Source organism: Hyperolius riggenbachi, chromosome 1 (genome assembly GCF_040937935.1).
Source record: "Hyperolius riggenbachi isolate aHypRig1 chromosome 1, aHypRig1.pri, whole genome shotgun sequence".
Lineage (NCBI taxonomy): Eukaryota > Metazoa > Chordata > Amphibia > Anura > Hyperoliidae > Hyperolius > Hyperolius riggenbachi.
In genome coordinates this window covers 558,319,446-558,336,869 of record NC_090646.1, presented here as the reverse complement: position 1 = coordinate 558,336,869, position 17,424 = coordinate 558,319,446, and the positions used below count along the sequence as shown (strand labels likewise).

The following is a 17,424-nucleotide window of genomic DNA, read 5'->3' as shown; positions in this document are numbered from 1 at the left end:
AACACCTTGCTCATCATCCTCTGAGTCTGACTCGTCTTCTGCACACGACTTCTCTTCTTCCTCCTCCTCCCCCCTCTGTGCTGCCGCAGGTGTTGAGGAAACAGCTGGGTCTGATGAAAATTGGTCCCATGCCTGTTCCTGCCGTAACGGTTCCTGGTCACGCTCATTCACAGCTTCATCCGCCACTCTACGCACAGCACGCTCCAAGAAGTAAGCGTAGGGAATTAAGTCGCTGATGGTGCCCTCAATGCGGCTCACCAGGTTGGTCACCTCCTCAAACGGCCGCATGAGCCTGCATGCATTTTTCATCAGTGTCCAGTTGTCGGGCCAGAACATCCCCATCTTCCCAGACTGTTTCATTCTACTGTAGTTGTAGAGGTAGTGGGTGACGGCTTTCTTCTGTTCTAGCAGGCGGGAGAACATGAGCAGGGTCGAATTCCAGCGAGTCGGGCTATCGCAAATGAGGCGTCTCACCGGCATGTTGTTTTTCCGCTGAATTTCTGCAAATCGTGCCATGGCTGTGTAAGACCGCCTCAAATGCCCACAGAACTTCCTGGCCTGCTTCAGGACATCCGCTAAGCCAGGGTACTTTGCCACAAATCTTTGAACAACTAGATTCATGACATGTGCCATGCAGGGTATGTGTGTCAGCTTCCCCATATGCAAAGCGGCAAGCAGATTGCTGCCGTTGTCGCACACCACGTTGCCTATCTCCAGGTGGTGCGGGGTCAGCCACTCATCCACCTGTTTCTTAAGAGCAGCCAGGAGAGCTGCTCCAGTGTGACTCTCCGCTTTGAGACAAGACATGTCTAAGATGGCGTGACAGCGTCGTACCTGACATGCAGCATAGGCCCTGCGGAGCTGGGGCTGTGTAGCTGGAGAGGAGAACTGCCACTCAGCCAAGGAGGAGGAGGACAGCGAAGAGCATGTAGTAGGAGGAGAGGAGGTGGCAGGAGGCCTGCCTGCAAGCCGTGGAGGTGTCACAATTTGGTCCGCTGCGCCCTGCTTGCCATCGTTCACCACCAGGTTCACCCAATGGGCTGTGTACGTAATGTAGCGGCCCTGCCTGTGCTTGGCAGACCAGGCATCCGTGGTCAGGTGTACCCTTGACCCAACGCTCTTCGCAAGAGATGACACCACTTGCCTCTCAACTTCACGGTGCAGTTGGGGTATGGCCTTTCTCGAAAAATAAGTGCGGCCTGGCATCTTCCACTGCGGTGTTCCGATGGCCACAAATTTACGGAAGGCCTCAGAGTCCACCAGCTGGTATGGTAACAGCTGCCGAGCTAACAGTTCCGCCACGCCAGCTGTCAGACGCCGGGCAAGGGGGTGACTGGCCGAAATTGGCTTCTTCCGCTCAAACATTTCCTTCACGGACACCTGACTGCTGCTGTGGGCAGAGGAGCAGGAACCGCTCAAGGGCAGAGGCGGAGTGGAGGAGGGTGCCTGTGAAGGTGCAAGGGAGAAAGCGGCAGAAGCAGATGATGCACCTGAAGGAGGAAGAGGAGAAGGAGGGTGACTTTTCTTTTGTGTGCTGCTGCTGCTTTTGCTCAGGTGGCCATCCCATTGCTGTTTGTGCCTTTTCTCCAGGTGCCTTCGTAAGGCACTTGTCCCTACGTGAGTGTTGGCCTTTCCACGGCTCAATTTTTGTTGGCAGAGCGAACAGATGGCTTTGGTCCGATCTGAGGCACACACATTAAAAAATTTCCACACCGCTGAGCCACCCTGGGATGCGGGCACTATGGGGACCTCAGCAGCTGATGCTGAAGGGCAAGTTGGCTGGCTGTACATAGGTGGCGATACATGGTGCCGGACACTGCCACCAGCTGTTTCTGACGAAGAGCTGCCCCAGCTTCTTTCAGCAACTTCTCTCCTCCTACTACTCTCTGACTCCCCCTCTGAACTGTCCCCCTCTTCATCTCCTCTATTGGGAACATACAGAGGATCCCTATCATCGTCATCATCGTAATCATCCTGCCCAGCTTCGCTTGCCTCAGACAAATCCAAACATGCACCATCAGTAGGTCCTTCATCCTCCTTACACGTTACATCCATAGTGTTGCCGGGTAACTTAAATATATGAGCTGGTGAAAATTCATCTGGCTGTAACAACAATGGCTGTGCATCAGTGATTTCAACACTAAATAATTCTTGCGAAGTGTCAAATGCAGCGGAAGTGGTGCTAGTAGTAGCGCTGGTGGCTGAGCAAGATGAGGTGTTCTGTGTCGCTAAATACTCAACCACGTCCTGACAATCTTGGGAGGTGATGGGACGTGCCTTCTTCCGAGCACTGTACTGTGGGCCAGGTCCACACGAAATTACATTTACACGACCTTGCGCAGACCTGCCGGGTGGCCTGGCTCTGGCACTACCTCTTCCTCTACCTGTTTTGTCCATATCGGGTATGCACGGAGTGGTATATCACACTGCGTGCACTCACGTAGGTAGGTGGGTTCACTTAACTGCACAGTTATGCGCACTGATGCGGTGGGTTCACTGAACACAACAGGTATGCAGTGGCGGGTTCACTGAACACAACAGGTATGCAGTGGCGGGTTCACTGAACAGTACAGGTATACAGTGGCGGGTTCACTGAACACAACAGGTATGCAGTAGCGGGTTCACTGAACAGGTATACAGTGGCGGGTTCACTGAACAGAACAGGTATACAGTGGCGGGTTCACAGAACAGGTATGCAGTGGCAGGTTCACTGAACACAACAGGTATGCAGTGGCGTGTTCACTAAACAGGTATACAGTAGCGGGTCCACTGAACAGAACAGGTATGCAGTGGCGGGTTCACTGAACACAACAGGTATGCAGTGGCAGGTTCACTGAACACAACAGGTATGCAGTGGCGGGTTCACTGAACAGGTATGCAGTGGCGGGTTCACTGAACAGTACAGGTATACAGTGGCGGGTTCACTGAACACAACAGGTATGCAGTGGCGGGTTCACTGAACAGGTATGCAGTGGCGGGTTCACTGAACAGTACAGGTATACAGTGGCAGGTTTACTGAACAGAACAGGTATGCAGTGGCGGGTTCACTGAACACAACAGGTATGCAGTGGCGGGTTCACTGAACACAACAGGTATGCAGTGGCGGGTTCACTGAACAGGTATGCAGTGGCGGGTTCACTGAACAGTACATGTATACAGTGGCGGGTTCACTGAACACAACAGGTATGCAGTGGCGGGTTCACTGAACAGGTATACAGTGGCGGGTTTACTGAACAGAACAGGTATACAGTGGCGGGTTCACAGAACAGGTATGCAGTGGTGGGTTCACAGCACAGGTATGCAGTGGCAGGTTCACTGAACAGGTATGCAGTGATGGGTTCACAGCACAGGTATGCAGTGGCAGGTTCACTGAACAGGTATGCAATGATGGGTTCACAGAACAGGTATGCAGTGGTGGGTTCACAGCACAGGTATGCAGTGGCAGGTTCACTGAACAGGTATGCAGTGATGGGTTCACAGCACAGGTATGCAGTGGCAGGTTCACTGAACAGGTATGCAGTGATGGGTTCACAGAACAGGTATGCAGTGGTGGGTTCACAGCACAGGTATGCAGTGGCAGGTTCACTGAACAGGTATGCAGTGATGGGTTCACAGAACAGGTATGCAGTGATGGGTTCACAGAACAGGTATGCAGTGGCAGGTTCACTGAACAGGTATGCAGTGGTGGGTTCACAGTACAGCTATGCAGTGGTGGGTTCACAGAACAGGTATGCAGCCAGCCAGGAACAAGTTAAGCCTAACTAATCTTTCCCTGAGAGACAGTCTGCAGCAGCTCGCCCTACTCTCACTAACGCAGGCAGCACACGAGTGACCGTAATGGCCGCTGCTGCCTGCCTTATATAAGGGGGGGGGGGGCTCCAGGGGCTAGTGTAGCCTAATTAGCTACACTGGGCCTGCTGACTGTGTGATGTAGAGGGTCAAAGTTGACCCTCAAGGTGCATTATGGGGCGAACCGAACTTCCGCAAAGGTTCGCCAGCGTCCACCGAAGTTCGCGTGGAACCGTTCGCCGGCGAACCGTTCGGCCCCTCTCTAATAATGAACCAAATGTCTATAAATTGCTGCATATCTTTGCAGTAAAGCCTGGTTTTGTTTAAAAAAAATGTTAAAGTTGGGGAAAAGTAAAAAAACAAAACCAAAAAACAAGTATATTAATTGAATGGAGCCTGAGAGAAGTCTTGTAGCCATATATGACTAGTGTTTATAAATGAGGAGGACATTAGTAGATCATTAAAGGAGCACAGAGTGTCTAGGGATGATTAATGAGATGCAAATATTTCTGAGTTCATGCAGATTTATGTACATTTTTATGCAAATATATGCAGCTTGAAAATGGATCAATCAATTTAAACCAGGGTGGGACTTGATTGGTCCATTTTCAAGCTGCATATATTTGCATAAAAATGTACATAAATCTGCATGAACTCGGAAATATTTGCATCTCATTGATCATTAAGGTAGCCATACACTAGTCGATTTGCCATCAGATTCGACCAACAGACAGATCCCTATCTGATCGAATCTGATCAGAGAGGGATCGTATGGCTACTTTTACTGCAAACAGATTGTGAACCGATTTCAGCATGAAACCGTCCACAATCTGTGGTGGTGGTGGTGCTGCCGCCGCTTCCCCCCATCCCGCATACATTACCTGCTCCGCCGGCACGACTCCCGGATCTCCGCTCTTCTTCTCCGCTCTGGTCTGCTCTGGTCTCCGGCATGCTTCCCTTCTTCCTGTCTGGGGGAAGTTTAAACAGTAGAGTGCCCTCTACTGTTTAAACTTCCTGCCGGGACAGGAAGAAGGGAAGCATGCCGGAGACCAGAGCAGAGACTGAGAAGAAGAGCGGAGACACGGGAGTCGCGCCGGCGGAGCAGGTAATGTATGCGGCTGTATTGCGTCGGTTGTCGGGCACTCGAACGCCGCTAGCGATGCGCTCTTTACCCGCCGGCGATCGACAGTTATTTACCGCACGGTGCGATCGACGGGATCGGACGGAATGGATCGAAATTCGGCATGTAGCATGAACGATTGGCAGCAGATTCGATCCCAGTGATCGAATCTGCTGTCGAAACGGCGGCAAATCGGGCCAGTGTATGGCCAGCTTGTCTAGATGGACTCAAGATAGCAGTGAAATTTAGTTTTGGGAGGATGTGAGTGGTCGAGAACCAGGGATTGCTGAATGAGCTGTGAATTCACTTTTGTCCTACTGCAGATATGTCTGTGCAACTGCAGCAACAGCAAATTTGCAGGATCAGTTATCTTATCCAGTGTTCTTCCGGGTTCTCTCGCTTGGCATTTGTTTTTACCTCACCTGAACCCGAGTGACACAGGAGATAGGATAAAGAATTCCCATCTGCTTGGTATGAACTTAGGATTTTCAGCATTTTCACGATCTTTAATTGATATCTGACATTAACCTTCCTTATCCCAATTGGTGTTTAGCCCTTACCTAAATACAACTGTCAGTCTTCTCCTTCCCTTAATACCAACTCTAACCCACAAATAAAACATTATAGAGAACCCCTGCTAAAATGACATCCTGCATCAAATATGTGTTGAAGCCTGCAGCAAAAAGACCTGCTTCACTGGGTAGCACGATGGCGTAGTGGTTAGCACTCTTCAGTTAAAATCCCTGCCAGTGCTCTATCTGCACAGAGCTTGTAGGTTCTCCCCATTTCTGTGTTGGTTTCCTCAGGGCATTCTGGTTTCTTCCCACATCCCTAAAACATACAGATAAGTTGATTGGCTTCCTAAAATTGGCCCTAGACTACAATGGACATGTGACTATGGTATTAGATTGTGAGCCCTTCTGAGGAACAAAACTATATATTCTGTAAAGCACTGCGGAAGATGTCAGTGCTATGTAAATACTAAATAATAATAATGAAACGAGGGAAACATCCTGCAGTGTCTCCATTAGAGATGTCGCGAACCTCCGAATTTAGGTTCGCGAACCTCCGCGAAAGGTTCAGTGAACCGCAATAGACTTCAATGGGGAGGCGAACTTTGAAAATTTTAAAAAATTCTACCGGCTGGAAAAATGATAGAAAACATGTTTCAAGAGCGCTAATACCTGGAGGCACACCTGATTGAGTGAAATACACATCACTGCTGGAGGACCTGCCCACCCTCCCTCCCTCCTCCAAGCAAGGTCCTTATACCATTAGACTCAGTTGTCTGCCTACACTAATTAGCTATGGGACAGCTGCTACACACTCTGCTAGGGAGATTTTAATTAGCCTCTTGTGGGTCCCCACCTCCCTCCTCCTACCCTTCTACTTATTCCCTCCTACCGGAGGGAGGAGGGTCTCATCTGCCAGGGAATTATACTATTTCAAAAACCAGTTTACATCATACCATGGCTGGGAATCGAACCCAGATCTCACTGTGTGGTGGGCAAGTCACCCTAACCACTGTACCACTACAGTAGTAACTGAAGCTGGCCTAAAATTTACCATTTATGCTCAATGCAATAGAAACATTAGGTTGCTTAAAGGGAACCTTAACTGGGAGTGATATGGATGTTTCCTGTAAACAATACCAGTTGCCTGGCAGTCCAGCTGATCTTTGTGACTGCAATAGTGGCTGAATCACACCCTGAAACAAGCATGTAGCTAATCCAGTCTGACTTCAGTCAGAGCACCTGATCTGCATGCTTGTTCAGGGGCTCTGACTAATTAGAGACACAGGTTCAGCAGGCGATTCAGGCAACTGGTATTATTTTGAAAGGAAAAATCCATATCCTTCTCCGTTTAGGTTCCCTTTAAGGATTTGTAGCATAAAAGCCAACTCACATTGGCTGGGATTTGAACCTGGGTCTCACTGTGTGGTGGGCAAGCACCTTAACCACTGTACCACAACAGTAGTAACTGAAGCTGGCCTAAAATTTACCATTTATGCTCAATACAAGAGAAAAAGTAGACAAGACAAATAACATTTATAACACACTTTTCTCCTGGCGGACTCAAAGCACCAGAGCTGAAGCCACTAGGGCATGCTCTATAGGCAGTAGCAGTGTTAGGAAGACTTGCCTAAGGTCTCCTACTGAATAGGTGCTGGCTTACTGAACAGACAGAGCTGAGATTTGAACTCTGGTCTCCTGTGTCAGAGGCAGAGCCCTCAACTATTACACCATGCAGCCACTGCTTACGGATATGTAGCCAGACATGGCCTTGTCTTTTGTGTGTGTTTGGCAATAATGTGTTTGGCAATAATGTGTCTGCTGACAGTGATATGGAGGGTCAAAGTTTTGCTCAATAGAGCATTATGCAGCGAATCGAACTACCGCAAAAGTTCGCCTGATGCAGGCGAACGCGAACCCCCAAAGTTCGCCTGGAACCGTTCGCAGGCGAACCGTTCGCGACATCTCTAGTCTCCATGTGTGCTACTGTAGGGAGGAAATTCCCTAGCAGTGGTTTTGACTCCTGAAGATTATTGAGTGAGAATAAAGTATTTGGCCTCAAGTAATTTAGGCAGAAGCTGCTTGCACGATCTATCTTACAGCTAGTACAGAATGCTGCAGCCAGACTCCTAGCCAATGCCCCCCGCAGCTCACACATCACCCCAGTACTGCAAACTCATAAAATGGAGAATCCATTTTAAAATCTGCCTGCTGACATTCAAGGCTCTACACCACATGGGACCCAAATACATAGCGGATCTATTGGAACTTTATGCCCCTCCGTGCACCCTCCGCTCTGCCAACAAGATGAAGCTGGTTATTCCCAGGATACACCTAACATTTGGTGCTCGGGCCTTTTCCTATGCAGCCCCTACTCTATGGAACACACTTCCACAATCAGTACGAGAGGCTCCTTCTCTGGACAGCTTTAAAAAAAGGCTAAAAACTCACCTCTTTTCCCTAGCCTTTGAGACTGCATAATGCAGGGTCACAGCACTTTGAGTCCCCAGGGAGAAAAGCGCTATAAAAATATTGTTATCTTGTGGCAGATGGGTAAAAATCGACAAATAGTTTTAGCAACTTTCAAGTACAAACGTTACAAATCTGCGTTGTATTTTCTCAGGTTCCCCTTTGCATGTATTGTATATATAAGCCAGGCGGGTTATGGATATGCTTCCTCTCCTGCCCTGTCTTTATTCTGACCTTTATGGATCAGTAGTCTCTTCTGGGATTTGTGAAAATGATTTTTTTAGTTCCTTTTCTATTGTTTTCTTCTTATTTCTGTAATATGCTTAAAAGCGCTGTGTGGCAAGCTTGCTGGAAGCAGAAAATCAATGGTATTAAGGCGTTTATTTGAAAGCTTTATGGCAGAATGGTGTCACCTGTGACTGAGGGGTGAGACAAGCACAGTATGCCTGCTTATGTGTGCTGAAGGAAGAGGCTGTTATAGTGACAGGTATTCCAGACACAGTATGATGCCACAGCATCAGCAAAGCTCGCACATAGGTTGGCGAATGACTTGTGCCGTCTCTGGGGGGCTCTCTGCTTTCCGTGCACGGAAGAAGCAAATTTCCCCTTTGTAGCCCTGACGCTCGTTTCTTCTTGCCTCATATCATTACTGTTGCTATGGTAAATAAGTGAATCCTGCTAGACACCATCGGGAAGGACAGCTCTGGCATATTTTTCACAGCTGAGAAGTGTCCACCCCCATACTTCCTCTAGCAGTCTCAGCAGACGCACAAGATACAAGGGATTTTTTTCCTTTTGTTTAAATATAAACAAGAATGTGAGTTTTTAGCAAGTATACAGCAGAATCATCATCCCCTCTGACGTGATGTGTGTGGCGTTTCCGGCGTGTTTCTTACAACGCAGCAACTGTGTACTTTACTGTCTGTCGGAATACAGCTCAATGTGGCTTGCTGGTGACTGCAATCTGATGTAAAATAAACATAAATACTTACCACTTGATGTCCTGACTTTGCTTAGAGCTGACCTTTAGGCTTATATAAATACTGTAGTAACCATTCAAATCAGTAATTGGTTCAGTCAAGATGGGTGATATATGGGCATGATATCTGAAGTGTTTCCAAGCCAACATCATGTGTTTTCTTCAGAAACTACACCATCTAGTTATTATTTTCTCTTATTATTTATATAGCGCCAACATCTTCTGTAGAATGTACAATCTGCAAAAACATACAACAATGGGGAGCTTAGATACATGAGCTGTTCAGCGTACTATACAAGTACAGTATAGTTTGAAAAACATCACCAATACTTATGGATGTTCATTTGATAAAATGCACAGGAACAGGGAACATAAGGGAGATGTCCTCTACAACCTAGAGGGTAGTGGGGTGGAGACACTGGAGGAGTAGATGAAAGGGCTATCAGATGAGGCAGTGAGTTTTAAATTATAGCTATAGCAAAGTTTAGGCTTGTTTGAATAGGTGTGTTTTGAGGGTACAGTTGAACATTTCCAGGCTCGGAGCGAGATGGACAGCCTGTGGGAGAGAGTTCCACGGGAGAGGTGACACTTGTGAGAAATCCTGGGTGCGAGAGTGAGAGAAGGTAACTAAGCTGATAAGATTGTCTCTTGGGAGGAGCGAAGGCTCCGGGAGGGGTAATATCTGAAGATTAATAATGAAAATGAAATAGTCTATGTAGAGCTTTGAATTAAAGTGTTAGGAGTTTGAACTGGATCTTATGGGTGATTGGCAGACAATGGAGGGATTGGCAGAGAGAGGCAGCATCAGATGAGCTGGAGGAGAGGTGGATAAGATGAGCAGCAGAGTTCAGTAGCGACTGGAGAGGTGTCAGTCTGTTTTTTGGAAGGCCAAATAGTAGGGTGTTACAGTAATCAAGATGGGAAATGATTAAAACATGTACAAGCACTTTTTGTAGCCTCTTGTGTAAGAAAGGGAAGTTATCTGGAGCTATTTTGAGATGGAAGTAGCAGGAGGTTGTTAATGCTTTAATATGTGGTGTAAATGAGAGTTCAGAGTTACTCCCAGACAGCGAGCTTTAGGAGTTGAGGTTATTTGGGAATGTTCTACTTTAATGGTAACATATAGAGAGATGGTAGGAGCAGAGAGAGATGGAGGAAATATCACAATCTCTGTTGATAGATGAAGTGTGTGTGTTTGATGCTTCATTTTTACTTACTGGGTTATTCCACAAAAAAACAAAACTTCAAACATGAAAAATTAGTTTTTTGGGGGAATTTATAAAAAAATGGAAATGTTGTAAGCTGAAAGAGAATCTGAAGCCTCCCCAAAACACTGTTTTTACTTTACAATCTTGTTAAGCATGAATGCCCTACCTGAAATGCCGTATCCCCGCGGCTGAAGTCTCAATTAGTAGCTACAAATTCCCGGGTGAAAAAAAATCAACGACTTTCCAGGTCGTGGACTTTGTTGCCCGGGGAGGCAGAGCTTTGGGCTGTAGCTCTGCCTCCAGTCCAATCAATCTGCGCTGATCGCCGCCTCTCCCTGCCCCTCTCAGTGAAAGAAGTCTCAGAGGAGCAGGGAGAGGTGGAGATCCGTGCAGATTTACGGAGTGGCGGCAGAGCTACTGCTCAAAGCTCTGCCTCTATGTGGAAGCGATCCCCTAATCTTCCCCAGGGGATTTTGTGGGGATTAATTGAGACTGCAGCCACGGGGATGCAGCGTTTTAGGTAGGGCATTCATGTTTAACAGGATTGTGAAGTAAAAACAGTGATTTGGGGAGGCTTCAGACTCTCTCTTTAAAGGACAACAGAGGTGGCATGGTGAGATAGACATGTGTATGTATAGAGCCAAGCACACACATAACTAGGCTGTGTTCCTTTTTTTCTTTTTCTGCCTGAAAGAGTTAAACAATAGGTATGTAAGTGACAGTTTCTGTCCAGGTCGGGACCGAGTCAGACTGGGTCAGACTATAGCATAACCCTCACTGATAAGTAATTACAGCCATAAAATACGTTCCTGTCAGTAAATGGTTTCTGAGACCAGTAAAGAGATAAAAAGGGTCAATTGTTCATAGATTTGAGCTCTGGCATACTTCAATGAAGGTGTCATTGAGCAGAGACAATGAAACAGTAACAATGTAAAAACTAGATTTAAATATAAAATAAAACTGGGATATCTAAAAAAAAAAAAAAAAAGTCATTTTTAGGTGAATGAGGATATATACAATTGTTCTTCTCACCAGTTTTTTTTCACCTCAGATGTCCTTTAAGAGTGTTACTTTACTGTTACAGTAAACTGTTCTTTGACATTGCAAAAACGAAGTCCCCAGAATGGGTAACTTTTATAGCTTAGCCATTTTTTTTCTCTAAAGAGTGATCTGAACCTTACTACAGTGCAGAAAACCAACATACTTTTTGTACTTAAAAACTTGGCAGTCAAATGAGCAGCAGTCAGCAGCATTCACTAAACAAATTATTATTTTTTATTTGCAATATTTTAAAATGTAGTATACTTTTCAGTACAAAACTTGTATTGCTCGTTCCTTGCTGAGTTGCCCTAATGATCATTCTCGATGATTGGTCCTAATGGGCGACAGTTATTAAAGGTGTGTGCACACCTTTTTCTGTTGGCTGTATATAGCGGAGATATGTATACGCTGCCGGTGGTAAGCTGGGCGCAGGGTGAGCCGAATGACCGCTCACCCTGCTGCTGATCAATTCCCCCGGCAGCATTAAATACTATTCCCCCTCCAAGTCATAGCAACTCAGAGGGAGGAGCAATTCTGAGCCCCAAATTACCCTTGCGTGGGGCGCTTAGCACTAGTGCTATAGTGGTGCCCAGGTGTGATTAGCGCCAAAACAATCTGCTTCGTATATATAAACAAAATAAAGTATGTACATATGTGTGCATAAGTGTGAACACAGGCCCAAAATCTTTACTTTCATAGAAACTTTCTCAATCATTGGGGTTTTCATTTCCTTTGATATCCTAGGCAAATAATGAATGTAAGTTTACAGCACTGCTGACCGCAAAACTGAAAGTGGATTAGCTTCCCTTCCATACTTAATGATTTTTCTTGTTGATATTACTTAGTATTACAGTCAAAAATAATGATTACTGGCTATGTTCACGTTCTAAAAATCTGCAGTTTCCGCACTTGATTGCTATGGGATTTAACTGGGTCTCTTCTGTAGTCCTGCAATGGCAGACTGTATTTCAGTGCCCAGATGATACTGTGTGAATAACCCCTAATTACTGTCTAATAAATGGTGCATTTAGTAAAGATGTACATACAGGTTTATCTCATTGTTTTGCATGTCAGAAAAAAGCCCAAAACCACTTAATGGCCCATATTCAATTCACCTTTTCTCCCAAGTTTTCTCCAAGGGGATATGTTCACGCCTTATTGAAGTAATGCCCTTTAAGCCACCAGCAAGCAAGAAAATACTCAGAATAATTTATGCAGTATTCTTTTCACCTACTTTTTGATAATTTTTCAGTTGCAAAATGCTGAAAAGATATTTTAAACAGAAGATGAAAAATGATCTCCTAGGAGAAAAAAAGTAAATTAAATAAGGCCCATGGCCCATATGCATTTTTTTTCCTGGGTGATATTTTCACTGTCTTTTATGTCACCAGTCCGCAAGAAAATACACAAAAAAGATTGATAGTACCTTTTCACCTACTTTTTTGGTATTTGTTTCGGTTGCAAAGCTCTTAAAATTTATTTTAAACAGAAGGTGAAAAATGATCTCCTAGGAGAAAAAGTGAATTGCACATGACCCCATGAGTCTACAGCCACAACCAACGTTTCTGCGTGATTTTTGAAGTTTGGAGATATTTGACATTCTTTAGTAATTAGTGATAAACGTCAATACAAGTTTCCATTAGGCCCGGGACCCAGTTGCAGCATTTTGCACAGCGTGTTGCATTTTGTAAAACTCTCTCATATTGTTGAATGGTAATTGTGGCAAAATCATGGCAAAAATCACAGCAATTTTTCAAAGGTTTTGCCGCAATTCTCGTTCAAGTGAATGAGAGTGTTTTAGATTGCAAACGGTGTGCAAAATGCTGCATGTGGGTCCCAGGCCTCTGCTTGAATTGGAGGCAGTCAAGCCCAGTAGATGCTTAACTAATCAGCTGCCAGCTATTTACTATTTAATCAGCAACTACTGGGCTTGATTACTTCAGTTTCTTGCCTGAAAATTAGAACTTCATCTCTGCACGTTTATGGTAGAAACTCTTTAGAAATATGTCTGTGCTCCTGGGTATGATTGGTTTTGTGATTGTTGGTCTTGCAGTATTTGGTATGACAATTTTCTTCTTTCCTTTGTAACAGTGGAACTTCCAGTGATGAAATGTGCAATCTATATATTATGTATTACATGGAGGCCGATCATGCTAGTTCATTTATGACCTGTGTGACGAAAGGAATCCCAGCCTTGTTTCATCGCATCCCTGAAATTGCCAATATCCCAGTGCCAGTTAGTCCTGACATGGTAATGATGGGACATGGCAGTCACAAGGGTAAGTGTTTGGCCACTGTGTGGAATGTACAGGAAATGGCTTGCAAGGCGCTCATTCCAGGCTGTGATTTGTGCTTCTGTTTCAGGTATGAGGGAAAATGAAGCAAGAAATATACAACAGCAGCCTAAAAGAGAAGAAGAACAAGTCTTGGATCAGGGTATGTAATGAAAAGGGCAGACTAGCAGTAAATTCATATTGATATAGAGTCTCCTGAGGGAGTAAAGGTGCCCATCTAGCGAAGTATGGGCAGAACGAATAGGACACATCTGAACAGAGAGAGATCTGTTGGCTTCCTATACAACACAGACCGATTCCTAATCGATTTCAGCATGAAATCTCTCAGGAATCAGCCTTGTGACACCACGTCTGCTGCTGTCACCACACATGATAATGTTCCCATGCTCCACGAGCGGCGCTGTCAGCACGCAGCCACCACGTCACACACACGCCTGGCGGCACTCAGGGAAATCGGCGCAGATGACCGGGAGGTGCTGCAGCTGAAGCACATTTACATTTTGGGGGACAGTGGGCAAGCGTCTGCCGCGTTCGTCGGTCATTGCGATATCGCAGCCGATCAGCCACTTCAGCCCTAGATTTTCCAGCATGCTTATTCAATACATTCCACCGATTTCAGACATATTGGCCAAATCATTGATCGGGCATGCTTGTTGTGGCACCAATTTTCATCCAATATGATAAAGTTATTGAATCAGATGGTCGATCGGGTCGCAAAATCGCCAGATGTATGGGCACCTTAATACGTTCAAATGCTCATCTAACAGATCTCCAGAATGCTCTTTACTCCACTCTTTTCTCTTTGTTAAGCGCAATTAATTCTCATCAAAATGGCTGCCCTGCTGCCACACTCAGCTGTTAAAAAAATGTACACAGTGCACACTCAACCCTCCTCACTTGACTTCAAATGTCTTGCACAGACTAACTTGCTCCAACATCATATCCCTTCATATGGGCAGAATTAATAGAGTACATATTAATTTGTTCAAAACTATAAGTTATTTTAGACAGAGGTCAGACACTGAACATTTACATATATTGCGCTTTTCTCCTGGCAGACTCAAAGCACCTCAGGGCTGCAACCTCTAAGCACGCTCCACCAAAGACTCCTGCCCAAAGACTCCTTACTGTACATTTTCCGCATCAGGACAAGATGGCACTAAGCTAATGGCCATTATGGTAGGAAGTCTGCCAGTCCAACTTAAAGAGAATCCGAGGTGGGTTTGAAGAATGTTATCTGCATACAGAGGCTGGATCTGTCCATACAGCCCAGCCTCTGTTGCTATCCCAAACCCCCCTAAGGTCCCCCTGCACTCTGCAATCCCTCGTAAATCACAGCCTCGCTGTCGACACACAGCTTGTCGCAGCAGGCTGTGTTTATGTCTATAGTGTCAGTCTGCTGCTCTCCCCGCCTCCTGCAGAACTCTGGTACCCGCCTGCGTCCCTTCCCTCCCCGCTGATTGGAGGGAAGGGACGGGGGCAGGGACCGGAGCTCTGCAGGAGGCGGGGGAGCAGCCAAGACTGACACTACAGATGTAAACACAGCCCGCACAGCGCGGCTGTGATTTATGTCTGATTGCAGAGTGCAGGGGGACCTAAGGGGGGTTTGGGATAGCAACAGAGGCTGGGCTGTATAGGCAGATCCAGCCTCTGTATATGTATAACATTCTTCAAACACACCTCTGGTTCTCTTTAACATCCCCGCTAATCTAGGCTTCTTAGTCAGGTTAAGGCCCTTTCCTTCTGAGTCATCATGTTTTTTTACTGTTTACCAACCAAAATACAATAAAACACCATGAATCATGTTTATTTTCATCAAGGCATATTAGAGGGTTTGTATTTCATTTCCACAGCTTCTGCAAAGGTCTTCAACCCACACCTGTCACAATAAGTGGAAATGATTGCTGTCGGGACGCGATTAGTGACGTCCCACCTTTCATATTACAGTTTATTAGAGCAGAGTTGTACTTCAGTAGCTTCAACTTGCAGTGAGATACAAGATGAAGCAGCCTTTTGGGATATATGAGGGAAGGATAATGCTGACACTCTTCACCCTCTTTATGTCCTTGGGGTGGTTATCCCTGTTAATTATATACTTCGCTCATTCAATTGGGTTTTCAACTCATAAATAATTTTCAGAAATGTCCTTTATATAAAAGCAGCATTTATTGTCTGATTCCACCTGGCACAGAGATAAAGCATTTTCCTTGAGCGAAACAATAAGTAAAATCCGTTATGTTCCGCAGCAAGGCCAGAGGTCGCACATTGCAGATATGCAGTTTCTATGGCAATACCACAAGTGTACAGTCATTTCGCTGCATTATAAACAAACCTGAAACCTTCAATGAGCTGGTCTCCAGGGAGATGAGTCTTTCCGATGTCCGATTTGAACCATGTAACAAATTAAGAATGATCTTGTTTTCAGGTGGAACTCGTGTTAGATCCATAGCAATACTTGTAGAAGCATGCTGCTTTTAATTCCCGGAGCTGCTCAATAAATTGATTGTTAAAGTTCTGTAATACGGTGAGACGCACTAGTCAAGAGGGCATTACATTTTTCTTTTCCCGTTACCTGAGCTCTAGATCTCCAGTAGGCTAAACCGTGCGTGTCGTAGAAAGCCCTGGTATTACAATGTCAGGGTGGTCTCTGTGCACTTATTTATGTGGGCTTCACATGATGAAACTTTATACTGTGAGATTAGAACAGAGATGCACTGAAATCTAGACATTGACTTTTTCTTTACAAGTAGAGGATGGGGATGGATCTATGAGGATGGATCGTTGCGTAGGGATGACTGCTCAGAGATTATCTTTAGGATGAGTGAACATTCTTCTCAGTATGTTGGCTCTTAGCCCTGTTCAGAGATGCCACATCTGGGTCACCTATGAAGTTACACTGCTACTTTCCCCATGTCCTTCTGAGGCTGAATACTCGCCTAAAGATGGATCGGGAAACCTCACAGCGACGTCTCCCAATGAATGAGATTCCCCGATCCAACTTTCTGTCCTTGGAAACACACAGCGGCAAACGACGGGCGCAAACAAGAGTTCAAATGATCGTGGCACTTTGCCTAGGAGTCGTCGGGGATCTTAAAGATCCGATTTGCCATGATGGTCGCTATTGCTGCGCGTCACAAGCATTGCTTGCCTGAACCCAAGTCATGGGATCACGGAAACGATCACTAATCCCTTAAAAAATTTCCGGTTGGCAGAAGGATTGTGGGAAGAATCACGAGGTGGGTACAAGCCTTTAGTCTAATGCTCAAAAGATGACTATCCCAAAAACTAGCCACTGACCCCAGAATGTGCCTAAAGGTGCTTAGTCATGCATTTAGAATGTCGCTCAAGGATTGAGACTCGATCCCTCTGATGGTTCAGGGCTGAGTGCCGTACAGACCCTCGCAACGTATTCTGGTGCTTTGGAAGGGGGAGGAGGGGCCAACTGTGCTGCCCATGACAGAGCAGCTTCCAGCGGGAGGGGTAAGGAGGAGATCCATGCAGTGGGGCAAAGCTAAATGGCTCTCCGGACCTCTTGGGCACACGTTGGGAATGCTGTACACACACTAGATTCTTATCTAAGACCCCTGTTCACAGAGCTTAACATTGTGTTAACATGTAGATAATATTATCTTACCCCTTTGCTATTTCCGACCCACCTTTAATCCTAAAGATATGTATTAGCTGACACCAAACCAACAAATGTTGAATCAGTTAGTACCAATTGTACACAATTTTCTTGCAAAGTTTAGAAACTTTAAGTTTTTTCTTCAAGGCATGATACAGAATTGGATCAGAACTGTACATACATGCTTGGGTGACATATTGTAATGGAATTCTCAGTGCTAACCTTCTACCAAACCTAACCCTCTAAAGTAGTATGTAATTACTTTTCTGCACATTGCTCTGGACTTTCCACTGTTTTATTAACTTTTAATTAAAAATAATTTACATGCATTTTAGATTCCCTTTATTGCAGTGCCCAGTGCAGTCTTAAGTTTAGATACAGTAGAAT

General features: G+C 45.5%; 1 protein-coding gene across 8 annotated transcripts in view; it reads left to right on the top strand.

Annotated features, from left to right (window-relative positions):
• The window catches only part of PAM (peptidylglycine alpha-amidating monooxygenase), a 265,286-nt gene that overhangs the window by 172,344 nt on the left and 75,518 nt on the right, over positions 1–17,424 (top strand). For all 8 annotated transcript variants that reach the window (XM_068247473.1, XM_068247472.1, XM_068247471.1 and 5 more), the window contains exons 13-14: positions 13,210–13,397; positions 13,483–13,554. In XM_068247473.1, the coding sequence (XP_068103574.1) occupies positions 13,210–13,397; positions 13,483–13,554 (260 nt within the window). The remainder of the gene's footprint in view (positions 1–13,209; positions 13,398–13,482; positions 13,555–17,424) is intronic.